Source organism: Bos taurus, chromosome 2, assembly GCF_002263795.3.
Source record: "Bos taurus isolate L1 Dominette 01449 registration number 42190680 breed Hereford chromosome 2, ARS-UCD2.0, whole genome shotgun sequence".
Classification (NCBI taxonomy): Eukaryota; Metazoa; Chordata; class Mammalia; order Artiodactyla; family Bovidae; genus Bos; species Bos taurus.
This window is the reverse complement of record NC_037329.1, coordinates 124,509,038-124,528,113: the sequence shown is the minus strand read 5'-3', so window position 1 is coordinate 124,528,113 and position 19,076 is coordinate 124,509,038. Positions and strand designations below refer to the sequence as shown.

General features: G+C 37.5%; 1 protein-coding gene across 30 annotated transcripts in view; it reads left to right on the top strand.

Annotated features, from left to right (window-relative positions):
- EPB41 (erythrocyte membrane protein band 4.1) overlaps positions 1-19,076 on the top strand; it is a 181,580-nt gene that overhangs the window by 82,678 nt on the left and 79,826 nt on the right. For 27 of the 30 annotated variants that reach the window (NM_001428130.1, NM_001428125.1, NM_001428128.1 and 24 more), the window contains 4 exons: positions 791-1,003; positions 3,659-3,763; positions 6,684-6,726; positions 17,854-17,929. In NM_001428130.1, the coding sequence (NP_001415059.1) occupies positions 950-1,003; positions 3,659-3,763; positions 6,684-6,726; positions 17,854-17,929 (278 nt within the window). In that variant the 5' untranslated portion in view covers positions 791-949. The remainder of the gene's footprint in view (positions 1-790; positions 1,004-3,658; positions 3,764-6,683; positions 6,727-17,853; positions 17,930-19,076) is intronic. The other 3 variants (XM_024998684.2, XM_024998611.2, XM_059891587.1) reach the window with 1 other exon arrangement.

The following is a 19,076-nucleotide window of genomic DNA, read 5'->3' as shown; positions in this document are numbered from 1 at the left end:
GAATGACTTAATGATTGCCCTAGGGGATCCAGATTTCAGTGGATCTCTTGCTTCTCTGAATCTTCTTTGCATTTGTCATGGTTGATACCTGGTAAAAATTTAGATCACTGGTATTTGCAATTGTTAGCCTACTACATCTGTTGCCTTTTGCTCTAAATTGGTCAGGAACCCCTCTTAGCCATTCATAAAATTTAGACCGCATGACAAATAACAGCCTATTTTGCAATTCATAAGGCTACCTCATTAGAATTGAGGAGCAAGGGGCAAAGATGTTTAGATTTTGATAGAATTTAAGAATAGATAATGGTATAGCCAGTAAAAATGTATAGTGCTGAGAGCAACAGATTGGTATGCTCTAGTTTACCTGAAACCTTCATTTATTGATTTGAAAAATGACATTCCACCTGAAGATAGAATTTTACCTTGTATCAGGGGTCTTCCGTGGTGGCTTAGCTGGTAAAGAATCTGCCTGCAATGCAGGAGATCCAGATTCGATCCCTCGGTTGGGAAGATCCCCTGGAGAAGGGAATGGCTACCCACTTCAGTTTTAGGGGAAAAAGAGCAAATTTTACCTTATATTATAAAGTTTTGAGACTAGCAGAATCTGTGGATCTTTGGGGAGATCCTATCTCTTATAGAAAAAAATTATTTAATCTTCTTATCACTTGTATTTAACAGTTTTCTTCTACAGTTAGTGCTTTTATTGGTAGCCACATTATAAGCAAACATGTGTACAGCATGTTGTGTGAAGTGTCTTTATTACTGACTTGGTGATGTCATGGCTATGTAGCCTGCTCAGGAAGAACACAGAGAAGATCCAGATTTTGAGACTAAGGAAGAAGGAGGACTTGAGGAGTGCTCTAAAATAGAAGTAAAAGAAGAAGGTCCTGAATCAAAAGCAGAGAGAGAATTAAAAGCTCCCCAGAAATCCCTCAGAAGGCACGGAAGCATGCACTGCAAGGTTTCTCTGTTGGATGACACAGTTTACGAATGTGTGGTGGAGGTGGGTGCGTTTCGATTTCCAGTAGTTAGAACGCGTACAGATTGTTTCATGTTTCAAAGCGGTGCTGTGGTCTGAGGTAAGACCCTGTATAATGACTGTTTCTATGGACTGAAATGTTAATTGTGATTTTCTAGGGGTGGAGGTGTGGAAGGATTATGAGTGAGTCTTATTTTCATCTCCAGTTTTTTCTGTATCTGCCAAATACATGTATTGTGAATTGAGTATGTGTTACTTTTATAACCCAAAATAATTTTAAGAAAAAAAAGGTTATTTATAGAGTGGCCTTCCGTGACGAGATTTCCCAGGATGGCCTCAGTTTCTAGGTCTGGCAGTCCCCATAATTGTACTTGTCAAAAAAAAAAAAATTACTACCTGTTCATTTTTGCTCTCCCAGATCTAAACTCTAATAAGCTTTGGTTTATTGAATGTATTTCTTTAGCTCCATGAGATAGGATATAAAAAGCTTACATCAAGTAATGCCATTTGTTAAAATTCTCTTATTTCCAGGAAGAATAAATAATTGAATCAAGAATAGAAATGTCAGAGTTATTAATATTTTAATTATTCTTTTGCTTCAAGACAAGTTAAAATCCTTGAAAATCTATCAGCTATTTTTTTAATTAGAGAAGTAATTATCAATTATAATATGCTTGATAAAAAGCAATTATTGAGATTATTTCTAATACATATAACTCATATATACTTGTATCTTAGGTATGTAACATTATTTTGAATTTGATTTATTTATATGCAAATATATCAAAGCACAAATAAGTAGTCTAAAATATTATATTGTATTTATTAATAGAAATTCCCCTTTGAAGTTTTGAAAAACAAGAAAAATACACTGTTGCATTTTAAAAATGGCTACTATTCCTGGTAACTAGAGGAGATCTAGGGTCTGCTCTTTCTGCTTCTCACTACTAACTAGTCTAGAGATGGAGAAAGCTATTCCGCATTCATTCTTCACACTCAGATCAAGATCTAGATAGGAATCCCTTTATCTGAAGCACGTGGGGGCAGATGTGTTTCGGTATTCAAAATATTTGGGGCTTTAGAAAAGCAATAAGTACATACTGTGGAAATTTTCGGGCTTCCCTGGTGGCATGGAAATTTTATAATACACCCAGTCAAGTGTGTAGCAGTAGGCACATGACCAAGCATGTTATTTCTATGGTAAAATATATGAAGACTCTAAGTTGGATAAATAAAAATGAAAAGTAGCCCATAATGGATCAGGTTAGAATTTCCCTTCAGATGAGCTTTGAACAAAAACAAAATAAACGTCACCTTTTACTTTTTAGGACTTCTGAATTTTGGAAGTATAAAGAAGAGAGTAGGGACCTGTATGTGAAGAATTCTCAAATCATCTCTGTCCTTTAGAAACACAGAAGGGAGAAAATGAAGAAAATGATGTAATGATATGGGATAAGTCTAAAAATGAATTAGCAACTATGTGAATTACTAATAGTCATTAAAAATAACAGCTCATTGAGAGAAGGGTATGTGTCATGTAGATGTGCCAATGATTTCTAATTTTTTGAAATGTTAAAACTATTTCTCAAAAGGTATTATCATGTTTAAGTTTTTCAACATTTCCAGCTGTTAGGTAGAGCAGATATAAATAATCTTATCTTACAGATGAGAAAGTAATGTTCAGAAATATTAATTGAATCAACTCATGTTGTTTAGCTAGTAAATGAAAAGGCTGGGACTTTTTGACTCTAAATCTCAGTCTCTAAGTTATGGCATTTCCTCCCTATAAACCGGAGAAGGCGATGGCACCCCACTCCAGTACTCTTGCCTGGAAAATCCCATGGATGGAGGAACTTGGTGGGCTGCAGTCCATGGGGTCGCGAAGAGTTGGACACGACTGAGTGACTTCACTTTCACTTTTCTGTTCATGCATTGGAGAAGGAAATGGCAACCCACTGCAGTGTTCTTGCCTGGAGAATCCCAGGGACGGGGGAGCCTCGTGGGCTGCCGTCTATGGGGTCGCACAGAGTCGGACAGGATTGAAGCGACTTAGCAGCAGCAGCAGCCCTATAAACAGGAATATAAGTATCTCAAATTGGTGGTGGTTTGATTTTCTAGGTAGAAGAATGTTAAATTATTTGGAGCACAATTGTAGGAGTAATGTCTATAGAGCATCTAAAATCTTATACTTTATGCATTTTTCTGAAAGAGCTGGCCATGAGTTGAGACACAGCTCATTGACTTGAGACTTTTGATCTGGGAATGATAGTCTTGATGATTTCCACAGCCACTGTTAACATCAGTGTCGACAGCTGATTTAGCTGTTTCAGGTGCTCACGGTGACTGACAGTAGCCCACAGCAAGCTTCAGGAAATATTGCACCAAAAATAAAGAATGTAATGTTTAAGATGGAGGATGGGGGATGCTTGATGCAGGGAATGTGGGATTTTGCTTTGAATTGCAGCACCATTTCCAAGCAACCATCTCTGTGATGCATATTTAAACTGACAAGTTAAGAAACAGGACTTTCGTTACATTGTTCTGTTTACACTGGGTAGCCATCTGAAAGTGTTAGTAACCAAGGAGAAAAGAGGAAATTGGAACCTGATGTTTTATGTTATTTCATAATAAATAAAAGAATAAGTGGAAACCTCAACCAAAATATGTATATCTTTGCAGAAACATGCTAAGGGACAAGATTTACTTAAACGAGTATGTGAACACCTCAATCTTTTGGAAGAAGACTACTTTGGTCTGGCCATTTGGGATAATGCAACCTCAAAGGTGAGAAGACTGCTTGTAATATAAGAAACTGACCTCCCCAACTTGCTTTTTTTTCTTATCAGAAAGTATTTATTAAACATATATTTGTATTTCTTCCTATGCTGATTTTGAAGCAGATAACTACAACAATTAGGTTGGTCCTCATTGCCAAAATTGGTTTAATTCATTTATTGTTGTTAAGAATGTATTTATGCCTGCCTGCCTCTCCAAGATATAGTGTAACTTAGTAAGGGAAGATCGAAGGTAACTCAATGTCTCTAAAACCACAGGGAAAAGCTTTCTGCCGCTGTGAGTTAGCAAATTCTCCCATGAACTGAGAAAAATATTCTGAGAAGTATTTTGTGTTATACAGTCTCAGTGAGATAAAATCGAATGTTTTTATATTATGTGTGTGTACCCCATTCAGGTGTATGTTACAGTATCTGAGAACACTTGAATTTGGCATATAAATAAAGTCAGTAAGTACTGGTACCTACTTTAAAAAAAAAATCACTGTTATAATTTTTCTATGAACCCAATATTCTTAAATTGCTGGGAACTGGCTCATCTGAAGGCATTCAGCAGTGAAAATTCTTTCAGTTTGCAGTTGAACTTCCAGGGCTTACATTGGTACAAAACTGTTAGTTGCATTGAAAACTTTTCGCCTTTGTTAGTGTCATCTGCCCTGTGTCGTATCAGCAAGTTTTATTTCCTTATAGTAGCTCTTACTAGCCTATTTATTTTTTAATGAGAAAACATTAAATTGCTTTATTTATATTCATTGATATATTTATGTATAAAGTCATGTTAAAAGTGTCCAATAAAAAAGCTGAATTTGTTTATTTATACAGCAAAGTACAAACCTGGCTGTGTAAAAAAGGGCTTATTGTCCCCCTTCCTCAGATAAAATATTTCTGGGCAAAAAAGTTGATGTCTCTGAATCATAATCTAGTTTCAGCTTCTCTCATCTTTGCAAAAACCCCTTCTGGGGAAGCCAGTGGACTAGTGAATCCTGGGAAACATAGGGCCTTTCCCCCCTAAACATTCTTTTGAGAAACATTTTCTAACTGTCTCTAAGAATTAAAGACGTATTGATTGTTCATTATTAACCTTTTCTATGGGCTTCCCTGGTGGCTGAAATGGTAAAGAATCTGCCTGCAATGCAGGAGACCCGGGTTTGATCCCTGGGTTGGGAAGATCCTCTGGAGAAGGAAATGGCAACCCACTCCAGCGTTCTTGTCTGGAGATCCCATGGACAGAGGAGCCTGGCAGGCTACAGTCCTGCTGCTGCTAAGTCGCTTCAGTCATGTCCGACTCTGTGCAACCTCAGAGACGGAAGCCCACCAGGCTCCCCCGTCCCTGGGATTCTCCAGGCAAGAACACTGGAGTGGGTTGCCATTTCCTTCTCCAATGTGTGAAAGCGAAAAGTGAAAGTGAAGTCGCAGAGTCGTGTCCGACTCTCTGAAACCCCGTGGACTGCAGCCTACCAGGCTCCTCCGTCCATGGGATTTTCCAGGCAAGAGTACTGGAGTGGGGTGCCATTGCCTTCTCTGATATTCCTCTCCAGGAAGTGAGACATGACTGAGTGGCTAACACACACACACACACACACACACACACACACACACACACACACACCTCTTCCATGACTGAGTGGCTAACACACACACACACACACACACACACACACACACACAAACACCCCCCCCCCACCCACCTCTTCCATTAGACTGACAGCTCCTTGAGGACAATCACTATTTTTAAATTCTTGTTTGTAACTTTGGTGCCTAGCACATGGAGGTATTCTACAAATACCTTTTGGCTAAATAAAATGCTCTGAATTGAATAATTAAACCTGGGTCCCCTGCATTGCAGGCAGATTCTTTACCATCTGAGCCACCAAAGGAGCCCTCAAAATAATATAATATATAATGTAAGATTGTGGTGATCAAGCCCACTCCTTGGGTAGAGCAGGGATGGCCACCTTGGACTTTGCCCTGGGTGGTACAGGGTGAGGAAGAGATACCTAACTCTTCTAAATACAACTGAAATTCCATTCTAAACTTTTGGGAGAGGGAATAGTGAGGGGGCGGGGATTGGGAGGAGGCATGGAATGGGCTCCTAGGGTACCTATAATGATGTATGTTCACTTTGATAATTTATTGATCTGTACGTATGTTTTATGTACTTTTTTGTATATGTCTTATGTCAATAAAAAATCTCTTAGACAATTCAATTTAGTCAAGTTGCCTATGAAATGGTGAGGCTCTTTTTAAGTGCTGTTAGTTTTGCATGGTCCACAGTGGGTTGAGGAGTCCTGCCTTCATGGTGTGCAGACTTTAACTGTGGTTGGAGAACAGGGAAGGAAGAATTTAGTGTGGGCAAGAGTAGTCAGAGAAAGCAAAATAGTTATTCATTCAGTAAACGTTAACTGAGCAGGAACCGTGTACCAGGTACTGTGCTGACATGGAGAACTCGAATGATACTGGAGGTTAAAGTTGGAGTGAAAATTAAGGTCCGGGTGATATCAATAATCCTGGTTGTAGAGCTTTACAGAATAATAAAAATAGCAAGTGCTTATTTAACATTTCTTATTTACTAAAAACTTGATATATTAACTCTCTTAATCTTCACAATAACTCTGAGGTAGGCACTACCTCTAATATCGCATTTTATTTCCTCTAATAGATGAGGAAACTGAGGTACAGAGATGCTTAAAATCACTAAGCCAGGAAGTAGTAGACCTAGGATTCAAGCCCAATTGTCTGACTCCTTGTTTCTCTGATCAGAAGCCCTATGCTACGTGAAACAAATGCAAAGAACGTTGGAAATGTAGGTTGACCTGGAGACACTATTGGAGATGGTCCGTAACCCTGCTACTGGTACTCTGTGGTTAATGTATTTTGGAGTTCTATGTGAATGCCTTTTCTTCTTTTTACAGACATGGCTGGATTCTGCCAAAGAAATAAAAAAGCAAGTTCGTGGTAAGTGAATATAGCCATTTTATGGCTCTCTCTCTTTTTTTTAAAGTAGGTCAGAGGATTTCCAACCTTTTCTAGTGGTGAGTCACTTTAGAATCCTGGCTATGGCATATGGCTTTGAAATTGAGATAAAGCCTTCCTTTGAAAGGTAGAGATTCCATAATAGAAAGGCACAGCAGAGGTAGACACTATTGAGATGTAGGTCAGATCTTGATTTTTTTCTTTTTTTTTTTTTTTTACAACTAGGCAAAGTAGGGGAAGATAGGAATGACAGAGAGAAACAGAAGATGGAGACGAACAAAGAAAAGAAAAGGATATGAAGTCAGTTCTCAAAATGGTAGTGATTGAAACTGTAGCAGCCTACAGTTGAGAGCTGCTGCCTGATCCTGTTCCATTTAAATTGTCCTGGACTATTGAGTTCTAACCTTCTCCGTGTTTTCCTCTCTGTAGTTCTTTTTTGTTCCCTTTCAGCAGTCTTCTTTCAAATCAAAGTATGTAAGGAACTGTGGAAGGAACAAAAAGGATCGAAGAATGGAAATCCTTTGCCAGTGGCCCTTTGTCATTGTGGTTTTCTCTTTGCCCTGAGCCCATTGACACAAAATACTGCTAAACACCGTGCTCAGACTTGTGCCTTGGGATAGATTTTTCTAGGTTGAAAATGTCTAGATTAGTATTTTGTGAGCTTCCCAGGTGGCACTAGTGGCAAAGAATCTGCCTGCCAATGCAGGAAACGTGAGTTCGATCCCTGGGTGGGGAAGATCCCTGGGAATAGCAAATGGAAACCCGCTCCAGTATTCTTGCCTGAAAAATTTCGTGGACAGAGGAGCCTAGCAGGCTACAGTTGATGAGGTCAGAAAGAATCAGACATGACTAAGCCCATACATGGTATTTTGTAGCCCCTGGTCCAGTATCTAAAGGGGTAGAGACTTCTCCCCTCCTTTATGACTAGATGTCCTTTTATTTTATTTTATATTTATTTTTTGACCACAGCATGCAGGATCTTAGTTCCCTGACCAGGGATTGAACCCATGCCCCCTGCAATGGAAATGTGGATTCTTAGCCACTGGACCACCAAGGAAGTCCTTCAATTCAGTTCAGTTCAGTTCAGTCGCTCAGTCGTGTCCGACTCTTTGCGACCCCATGAATTGCAGCATGCCAGGCCTTCCTGAGTTTTGTTTATTTTTCAGTAAACTTGTAGGAACTGCAGTAAATGTTATTAATCATGATTAGTAAATTTTAACTGTATCACCTGAAAACAAATTTTGTTTTTCATTTGTTTTTGAAATAAAACACTTTTGTTATGGTAGAATGTTTCCCTTTAGACCCTGTTTATTTATATTTCTTAATTTGGACTGGCAACTCTCCATATTTGTTCCCTGCCTGTAAAATCTCATTTTAAAATGAAAGTCAGAGTAAAAAATATTTAGAATAGTTGAGACATGACAAGAAAAAACTTGATTCCAAGCCCCTTTCAATGAGGATACTTTTTATATTCAATATTACTCAGGAGTAAATGATTGTACTAGAAAACTCTTTAGGGAGAAAAGTTAAAACAGAGTTTATGATGAGTAGAGAAGACTATCTAGTAGATTTTCAGGCTATTGGGGAAGAAAACTCTTACTAAGAAAAATAACCTAAGTGTCATTTTTTAAAAAAGAACTTTTCAAAATAATAAACCTCTTTCCTTCAATATGGGAAAGAAAAACCATATCTGTAACAAAAATCTTAATATCAAAATGTAAATATTTCATTGCTCCAAAGAGAAGATTGATATTTACCGATTGCAAAGATTTTCAATTCAGTTCAGTCACTCAGTTGTGTCTGACTCTTTGCAACCCCATGGACTTCAGCACGCCAGGCTTCCCTGTCCATCACCAACTCCCAGAGATTACTCAAACTCATATCCATGGAGTCGGTAATGCCATCCAACCACCTCATCCTCTGTTGTTCCCTTCTCCTCCTGCCTTCAGTCTTTCCCAGCATCAGGGTCTTTTCCAACGAGTCAGTTCTTTGAGTCAGGTGGCCCAAGTATTGGAGCTTCAGCTCTAGCATCAGTCCTTCCAATGAATATTCAGGACTGATTTCCTTTAGGACTGACTGGTTTGATCTCCTTCCTGTCCAAGGGACTCTCAAGAGTCTTCTCTAACACCACAGTTCAAAGGTATCAATTCTTCCGCGCTGAGCTTTCCTTTATGGTCTCACTCTCATATCTATACATGATTACTGGAAAAACCATAGCTTTGATTAGATGGCTTTTGTTGGCAAAGTAATGTCTCTGCCTTTTAATATGCTGTCTAAGTTAGTCATAGCTTTTCTTCCAAGGAGCAAGAGTCTTTTAATTTCATGGCTGCAATCACCATCTGCAGTCATTTTGGAGCCCAAGAAAATAAAGTCTGTCACTGTTTACATTGTTTCCCCACCTATTTGCCAGGCAGTGATGGGACTGGATGTCATTATCTTAGTTTTCTGAATGTTGAGTTTTAAGCCAACTTTTTCACTCTCCTCTTTCACTTTCATCAAGAGGTTCTTCAGTTTCACTTTGCTTTCTGCCTTAAGGGTGATGTCATCTGCATATCTGAGGTTATTGATATTTCTCCCGGCAATCTTGATTCCAGCTTACTCTTTATCCAGCCAAGCATTTCACATGATATAATCTGCATATAAGTTAAATAAGCAGGGTGACAATATACAGCCTTGATGTATTCCCTTCCCAGTTTGGAACCAGTCCACTGTTGATGTCCATGGAAAGATTTTGGGTTTTTAAAAAGATAATTTTATCCTATAAGTAATATATACTCATTGTGAAAAATTGAAACATAATGAAAATATATCATGAAGAAAGTAAAAGACCCCTAAATCCTACCCTCCAGATGGATCACTATTAAATTGGTGTAATCTGCAAGATTTTTCTAGGCATATATAAATTTTGCTTTTTAAAAATACAGTTATGTTGTACATTGTTTTATATTGTGTCTTCTGTGTATTATGTCATATGTATTAATAGTTTAAAATTTTAAAATATGAAGTATGAAATTAAAAGACCCAGATGAATATGAAACAAGATAAATTTCCCTTCTTCCCCTGTCCTTTAACTAACTTCTTGTGTTCTTTCCAGAGATTTTCTGAGTGTATATAGATAATACATTTTAATATAAATATGTATTTAATGTGTATATTATATTTTATATATAATATACTTTACAAATATATTTTGAGATAAATATGTATATTCGATATGTATTTAATATGCATATGCAAGCAATCTTTAATATAATTTGGGTACTCTTTATATTAACATATATAAATTCATTTCATTTGTTTAAATTTTTTTTAATGATTATAAAGTTTTAGCACCATATATATATTTTGGGTTGCAGTGAATATATATAAAGGGCTTCCCCGGTGGTGCAGTGGTAAAGAATCTGCCAGCCAGTGCAGGAGACCCATGTTTGATCCCTGGGTTGGGAAGATCTGGAGAAGGGAATGGCAACCCACTCCAGTATTATTGCCTGGAAAATCCCATGGACAGAGGAGCCTGGCAGGCTACAGTCCCATGGGGTTGCAAGGAGTTGTGCACAAGTAAGTGACTAATACTTTCATTTTTCCAGTTCAGTTCAGTTCAGTCACTCAGTCGTGTCCAACTCTTTGCGACCCCATGAATTGCAGCACGCCAGGCCTCCCTGTCCATCACCAACTCCCGGAGTTCACTCAGACTCATGTCCATCGAGTCGGTGATGCCATCCAGCCATCTCATCCTCTGTCGTCCCTTCTCCTTCTGCCCCCAATCCTTCCCAGCATCAGAGTCTTTTCCAATGAGTCAACTCTTCGCATCAGGTGGCCAAAGTACTGGAGTTTCAGCTTCAACATCAGTCCTTCCAATGAACACCCAGGACTGATCTCCTTTAGGATGGACTCTCAAGAGTCTTCTCCAAGGAAATGGCAACCCACTCCAGTGTTCTAGCCTGGAGAATCCCAGGGACGGGGGAGCCTGGTGGGCTGCCGTCTCTGGGGTCGCACAGAGTCAGACATGACCGAAGCGACTTAGCAGCAGCAAGAAGAAACATCAGAGAGGCATCTTTCTCTTTCTCACCACCACGTGAGGGCATAGTGAGCAGGCACTGTCTGCATGTCAGGAAGAGAGATCTCACCAGAAACGGAGTCAGTCAGAACCTTGATCCTGGACTTCTCAGCCTCCAGAATTGTGAGAAAATAAACTTTTGTTGTTAAGTCACCCAGAAAAAAAAAAAAAAAAAAGTCTTCTCCAACACCACAGTTCAAAAGCATCAATTTTTCAGTGCTCAGCTTTCTTCACAGTCCAACTCTCACATCCATACATGATCAGTGGAAAAACCATAGCCTTGACTAGACGGACCTTTGTTGGCAAAGTAATGTCTCTGCTTTTGAATATGCTATCTAGGTTGGTCATAACTTTCCTTCCAAGGACTAAGCGTCTTTTAATTTCATGGCTACAGTCACCATCTGCAGTGATTTTGGAGCCCCCAAAAATAAAGTCTGACACTGTTTCCCCATCTATTTCCCATGAAGTGATGATGGGACCAGATGCCATGATCTTAGTTTTCTGAATGTTGAGCATTAAGCCAACTTTTTCACTCTCCTCTTTCACTTTCATCAAGAGGCTTTTTAGTTCCTCTTCACTTTCTGCCATAAGGGTGGAGTCATCTGCATATCTGAGGTGATTGATATTTCTCCCGGCAATCTTGATTCCAGCTTGTGCTTCTTCCAGCCCAGCGTTTCTCATGATGTACTCTGCATAGAAGTTAAATAAGCAGGGTGACAGTATACAGCCTTGACGTACTCCTTTTCCTATCTGGAACCAGTCTGTTGTTCCATGTACATATATATATATATATGTATAGTATGTGTGTATGTGCAACATATATATGTATATGTGCATCTAGATGTGGGGACTTGGCCAGTGGCTCAGTGGTAAAGAATCTGCCTGCAGTGCAGGAGCCATGGGAGATGCGGGTTTGATCCCTGGGTCAGGAAGAGCCCTTGGAGGAGGGCATGGCAACCCACACCAGTATTCTTGCCTGGAGAATCCCATGGACAGAGGAGCCTTATGGGCTACAGTCCATTCAGTCACAAAGAGTTGGACATGACTGAAGCGACTTAGCACTTGGCACTCATTCACCTAGATGTATCTGTAGTAAATTCCTAGAAGTAGAATAAAAAAGTATGAATATCTAAATTTGTAATAGACATTCACCAGCAAGATTTTTTTCTGTATTTCAAAAAATATATAGAGAAGTATTAAGTTAATGTACCATATACCCATGTACCCATCCCCCAGAATTAACATGGGTTAATATTTTACATTTAAAATAGAACAGTACAGGTAAGGTTTATCTCTTTTGTTTTCCTCTGCAAAATCTGTTCATGGAAATGTATGTTAATGAATTTGGGGTGATTCAGTCCATGTTATATTTTTCATTCATATATACATACCCATATACAATAGACAGTATTGCTTTGGCTGTGTTTTTGAAATTTCCCTCCAACCTAATTTTTTCCATTTGAACTTTCTTTCAAGGTCAATCAGTCTCTCTCCCTTCTCCCAGCTTAGATTTTAGCTTTCTTTAACTTCCTTGGTTGTGAATGAGAGTGCTCTTACCTGCTGAGTTGGGCTAGCTACTTCCATCTCTTTCTGACATAGCACAGAGCAAAAGCAAGAAATCCTTATACCGCTGAAAAATAGTGATATATAAAAGAACACAAATTATGTTTAAGAAATTCTGTAGCCCAGAGTTTGCTCTTTCTAAATGCACCCCCCTCTCCTTCCCCTGCAGAAGTCCTGAATTTTGTGTTAATGATTCCATTGTATTTTTAAAATGTTTTTTTAGTACCTGATGTTTCAATGTTTCATACAATACATATTGAAATTTTAAAATTTACGTTTTACCTTTTTGAACATCATGTGCTGTGTGCTCAAATAGCTCAGTCATGTCAGACTCTTTGCGATCCCATGGACAGGAGGCTGCCAGGCTCCTCTGTCCGTGGGATTCTCCAGGCAAGAATACTGGATTGAATTGCCATGCCCTCCTCCAGGGGATCTTCCTGGTTCAGGGATTGAACCTGCGTTTCTTATGTATATAAATTAAATTATATAGCAATCATAGTGGCTAGCTTTTCTTATGAACATGATATTGAAATTCATCTCAGTTGAAAAGAAAATTTCAAAAAACAGTTCTTATTCTTCACTATAAGTGATATCCTCTGACTTTTTTCTTCTCTGGCTGTGCCACGTGGCTTGCAGGGTCTTAGTTCCCCGCCTAGGGATTGGACCTGGGGCCTGGCAATGGAAGCACCAAGTTCTAACCACTGGACCACCAGGGAATTCCTCTTCTGAATTTTTTTCTTTTATACTCTTTCGTTTTTTAAAATGCTTATTTTGACTCACTAAACTGATTTCACAATGGATCATGAGTTCACAGTTTAAACCAGCCCTGATTTAACCTATATACCTTAAGGTGGAATTGCTAGATTATAGAGTATGTTTGTTTTCAGTTTTTTCAGATATAGCCAAATTGCTTTCCTTTAAATTGATTGTACTAGCTTACATCTCTACCAATAGTGTATGAGATAGTTCCTGTTTTCCTGTGTACTTAGAAGGCAGAAATTTTTAAAATGTTTGGCTATAATTTCAGACTTAAAAGTTGAAAGAGTGGTACAAAGAACTCCTGGATACCCTTCAGGAATACATTCGATTCCTCAGATGTTGGTATTTTACTACATTCATTTTATCTTTTTTTCTCTTATACACACACATGACCTTTTTTCTGAACCAGTTAAGAGTAAGTTGCATCATAGCAGCACTATTCACAATAGCAAAAAGGAGAAAATAACCCAAATGTCCACCAATGAATGATGGATATATATATATATATATATATATATGTTATATATATTCCATGTATACCATGGAATATTGTTTATTCTCAAAAAGGAATGGAACACTGATACATACTGCAGCATAGATAAGCTTCAAACATGATGCTAAATGAGAGAAGCCAGACGTAAAAGGCCACATATTGTTTGATTCCATTCATATGAAGTATAGATCCATAGAGACAGAAAGCAGACTAGAAGTTTCCAGGGGCTAGGAGGAGGGTGGCAAGGGAGTAGCGATTGTTTAATGGCTACAGAGTCTCCTTTGTGGGTGATGAAAATGTTTTGAAATAGATAGAGGTGATGGTTATACAACATTGTGAATATACTAAATGCCAGTGAATTGTATCATTAAATGTACTAAATTGTATACTTTAAAATGGTTAATATTATGTGAATTCCACCTCAGTTAAAAAGAAAAAAGAGTGAATTACTGTTGCAATAGCTTTCTACCCCTAAAAACTTCAGTTTGCATATCCTAAAAGCTAGGATTTTTCTCTCATAGCCATAATACAATTACTAAAAGCTGGAAGTTAGCATTGAAACAATACTATAAATTATGGACCTTGTTTGTTACTTGTGTCAATAATATTCTTTATAGCGAAAATGCAAGGTGATGCTTTGCATTCAGTTGTCACATTGCTCTAGTTTTCTTTAATCTGAAACAATTCCTTAGTCTTTAAAATATTTCATAACATTGATAGTTTTGCAGAGTCCATGCTAGTTATTTTGTGAGTGGTCACTTTGAGTTTGTCTGATGTTTCCTCATGGTATATGAATCTTCAGGTTACACACTTTTGTCAGGAACATCATTAAAGTTTTGCTGAGGTAGAAGGCAGAAATTTTAGTGTTAAAAAATATTAGAGCTTTTCCAGTCTCCATTTTTTTCTAGTTCAAAATTGGGAAATGAGTACAACAAGGCTGTATACTGTCACCCTGCTTCTTTAACTTATATGCAGAGTATATCATGTGAAATGCCAGGCTGGATGAATCACAAGCTGGAATCAAGATTGCCAGGAGAAATACCAATAACCTCAGATATGCAGATGACACCATTCTGATGGTAGAAAGTGAAGAGAAGCTAAAGAGCCTCTTGATGAGGATGAAAGAGGAGAGTGAAAAGGCTGGCTTGAAACTCAACAATCAGAAAACTAAGATCATAGCATCCAGTCCCATTACTTCATGGCAAATAGAGGAGAAAAAGTGGAAGCAGCAGTAGATTTTCTTTTCTTGGGCTCCAGAATCACTGGGGATGGTCACTGCACCCACGTAATTAAAAGACACTTGCTTCTTGGAAGAAAAGGCTTAACAAACCTAGACAGCATATTAAAAAGCAGACACATCACTTTGCCAACAAAGGTCTTTATAGTCAAAGCGATGGTTTTTCCAGTAGTCATGTACAGATGTGAGAGTTGGACCATAAAGAAAGCTGAGCGCCAAAGAATTGATGTTTTCAACTTGTGGTGCTGGAGAAGACTCTTGAGAGTCCCTTGGACTGCAAGGAGATCCAACCAGTCAATCCTAAAGGAAATTGGTCCTGGTGAAGCTCTAATACTTTGGCCACCTGATGTGAACAATGACTCATTGGAAAACATCCTGTTTCTGGGAAAAATTGAAGGCAAAAGGAGAAGAGGGTGACAGAGGATGAGATGGTTAGATAGCATCACTGACTTTATGGGCATGAATTTGAGCAAACTGCAGGAGATAGTGGAGGACAGAGGAACCTGGCGAGCTACAGTCCTTGGGGGTCACAAAGAGTCGGAGACAACTTAGTGACGCACCAACGGCAGCAGCCTTCTCATGTGACCTTCACAACAAAGCTGTGAGATCATTACTTTATGTCATTTGTTCACTCAACAAATATTTCTTGAGCATCTGTGATATGCCAAGCACTGTTACAGGTGCTCGGGGTATATACCATATATAAAACAGAAAAAAAAAATCTTACCTTCAGGAATTTCCTTTATAGTGGGAGACAAAGATTACCCTTTAGAAAATGTGTGTGCATGCACACACACACAAAGTGTGTTCAAGTGGTATAAAAGAGTATATAGTGAAAATGGGTCTCTCTCTTCCCACTTTGCCCTCACCTCTCAGTTTCTCTCCCCAGGAGTTCCCCTTTCTAGTTTTGTAGCTACTGTACCCGGTTTACTGTGTATCCTCATAGGGAAAATCTTTGCCTAGATAATCATTCCTGTAATATGTACTTTTTTCTACCCCCACCTTTTGCAGTTGCTTTCTATGTGTACTGTTCTTTGCCTTGATTTTTTTTTCACTCCACAGCATGTCACGTTGATGTAACGTTTGCTTGCTAAATAAGTACATTTAGGTTGTTTCCAGACCCTGTTACAATGTCTTGCACGTGTATCACGTGACCACTTTTAAGTGTGTGTTTAGATACATTTATGGAAGTGGAACTGCTGGGTGAAAGGGCATATACATTTTACATTTTGATAGACGTTGTCAGTTGTTCTCTGCAGTGTCCTACCATTTTATATTCACATCAGCAATGGAAGAAAGTACTTATTTTCCCTACCAACTGTGGGTGATATCAAGCTTTTTATATCAGTTAGCTCAAAGAGGGGGGAAAAAATCACACTTTGTAAACTGTTGCTTATTTGCTTTCCTTAATGTTAGTCTTCCTACCCTATTAAAAAATTGCCATTTATGTATGTTATGAAACAACTAAATTTATGTTTAAAGTTCTTAAATGCTGAATTCACATTTATTGAACATTTTTTAAGCTATCTTGTTTCCCATATTGATTTCCTTTAGCCAATACTTTTTTTTATAGGTAGCATGGAAGTCACCTTTTTAAAAAGCCTATGTGGGAATTATGAGTTAACGGTGATTAGATTGATGTTTTTATCATATCAGAAAATGAAACAATAGACAATGTTTTACAGTATTTGAACTGTAAATACTGCCCCCCTATCCATTTGCCCCTTTTATGAGAAACAATTATGTGGTTGCTTTTCTAATCTAAGTTCCATTTTAAGTTTTGGGGATATGAAGAAGCATTGAAAGTGAGCTGATAGTAGACATTAAGAGTGACTAGATTTGAGACAGGTTTGTTGTACTGTCTGGAATTTGCCTTTTAACTCAATTTTTGAAGGAAAATTTCAACCATTTCCAAGAGACTCTTGTATTAAATGTTTCAGATGTTTAAAACTACATATTCATTAAGACATTCAAACTACTTCAGGTTGTAATTTGCATTTTGTCATTGCAACCAATAGTAATAAAAATGATATTTGGAGATTAAATACTATGGATGTAAAACATAACAATGTTTGAAACGGATGTATGTTATAGGGTATAGAGTCCAATGGTTAAAAGCATGGGGTTTGGAGTAAGAGAACCCTGGATTCATTAGCTATGTATTTTCTTAAGCCTCTATTTCTTCATAAATAAAATGAAGTATAAGAGAGCCAGCTTAATGCCTGGTAATGCAGTAAGTACTGAACTAAATGCAGCTCTCAGCATCATAACCAATCCTACTAAGATCAGGCACTGCCGTTTGGGAAACTAACAGTCACGTTAGAAAAACCTAGAACTGGTAGCACATAGCTGGAGAAACTGAAATGCATTCTCCACTTAATTTTTACTCATAATCCCTGATTTTCATTGCATATGAAAAGTGTAAAACACTTGTATGAGTTTTAGGATTGAACTCTTGTAGTTTTCATACCCAAAATATTTTATTAGAGCTATAGTTTCTAAGAGCCACGTATATTGCCTCTTCCTTCCTATTTCTAAAGTAATCTCCTAATCTCACCCATATGACTGGGAAGAATGTTTTTTGTTTATTTGACATAATATTGAGAGATGTCACAAATAAATAATACCAATACCAAAAGAAAACATCCATGAATCACTTGCAGGGCTTTTAAGGACCCAGAGTGGTATATAGATCACATTTTGAAAACCATTGCTACAAACATGTTGACCTAGAGGATAGTTTCATGTTATTTTGCTTATATTATTTTATAAGCAAAACTATTAAGTCTGGTAATAAAAAATGAGATAACTTCTTAGATGGTCTCTAAACAACTTTCTTATTTTTCTTTTTAAATAAGGGTAGTATTTTATCCACAGAGCAAAGAAGTATCAATATTAGAAGACCTCAGGGGAAAAAAAGATCAAAAAAAAATACTTTTAGGTAATTCTAACAACCAGAAACTTGGACATAAGTATAAAATTCTTCGCTTATTTTTACAGGTGTCCCCTGGAATTTCACATTTAATGTAAAGTTTTACCCACCTGACCCAGCACAGTTAACAGAAGATATAACAAGGTAAATAATGTATTAAGTTAAATATGTAATAAGTAATTTCATTATCATAAGGTCCAGGGAGTTCTTCATTCAGAATTAAAGAAAAATGATGAATTATTAAACCTAAGATAAAAAATTTCTAGTTACTTCAAGGCAGGCTTACAAATAAGTGAGGCAAAAAACCTCAAATATCTGTGACTTACCTGGAGGAAATTGGCAGGGAATTAACCTTGCTTATCAAGGATATTATGCCATGCTGTTGACAGGGACTCTATAAACCATGCCATCCTCCAAAGAATAGGACACAAATAGAGTGGCAGAATAGGGCTCTGCTGTTTTTTTGTTTTAAATACTCTTCTCTCGTGATGTTCTTTTTTAAGGGATCAAAAAAACTAAAGTCTCAGTGTTCTTATTTTTTCTTCCTATTCCTCTTTTAAATTGTAGGATTAGATACATGAATTGGATCTTTCTCAGTAATTTTTGGGCCTGCTTAATTTATGAAATAAATCTTGTACTCTTTAAAAACAGCTAACTGATTCCTTTTAAGAAAGTGTCCTTTATTGGATTCTATGTAAATATTAGCAAAAAAGGAAAATGGAAGAACAATATCTAATAAAAAGTACTACAGTAAATATTTCTATTCATAGCATCTTATGTAGAGCCTTATATATACATAGTAGGTATTTGGCAGTGTTTGTTCAATCAAATTGTTGTTGAGAAACTACTTTCTAATTCTGATTTTGCTGTCAACCGTCTGATTTCAGACACATATACTCTCCCAAATAAGAGAATAACCTAAGACTCCTAAAAAGTCTGGTTGTTAAGTGTCTATACCATTAAAAAAGTTATATAGTTATTCTTAGTACATTCTTGAAGTTGAGATGCCATATCTCTGTCTGAAAAAGTTATCTTGGTTATTTCTGTTTCACAAGTAATACTTTCTCTTAGAGTTGCTGCTTACTCATCTTTCTTTGTTAAGGTTTATTATATATACAAATAACAAATCCCTAAAATTCTGTACTAACTACCTATGTTTTAGAGGAGTTGAAGACTCTTAATAATTTGATTGGAGAAGGCAATGGCAACCCACTCCAGTACTCTTGCCTAGAAAATCCCATGGACGGAAGAGCCTGGTAGGCTGCAGTCCATGAGGTCGCTAAGAGTCAGA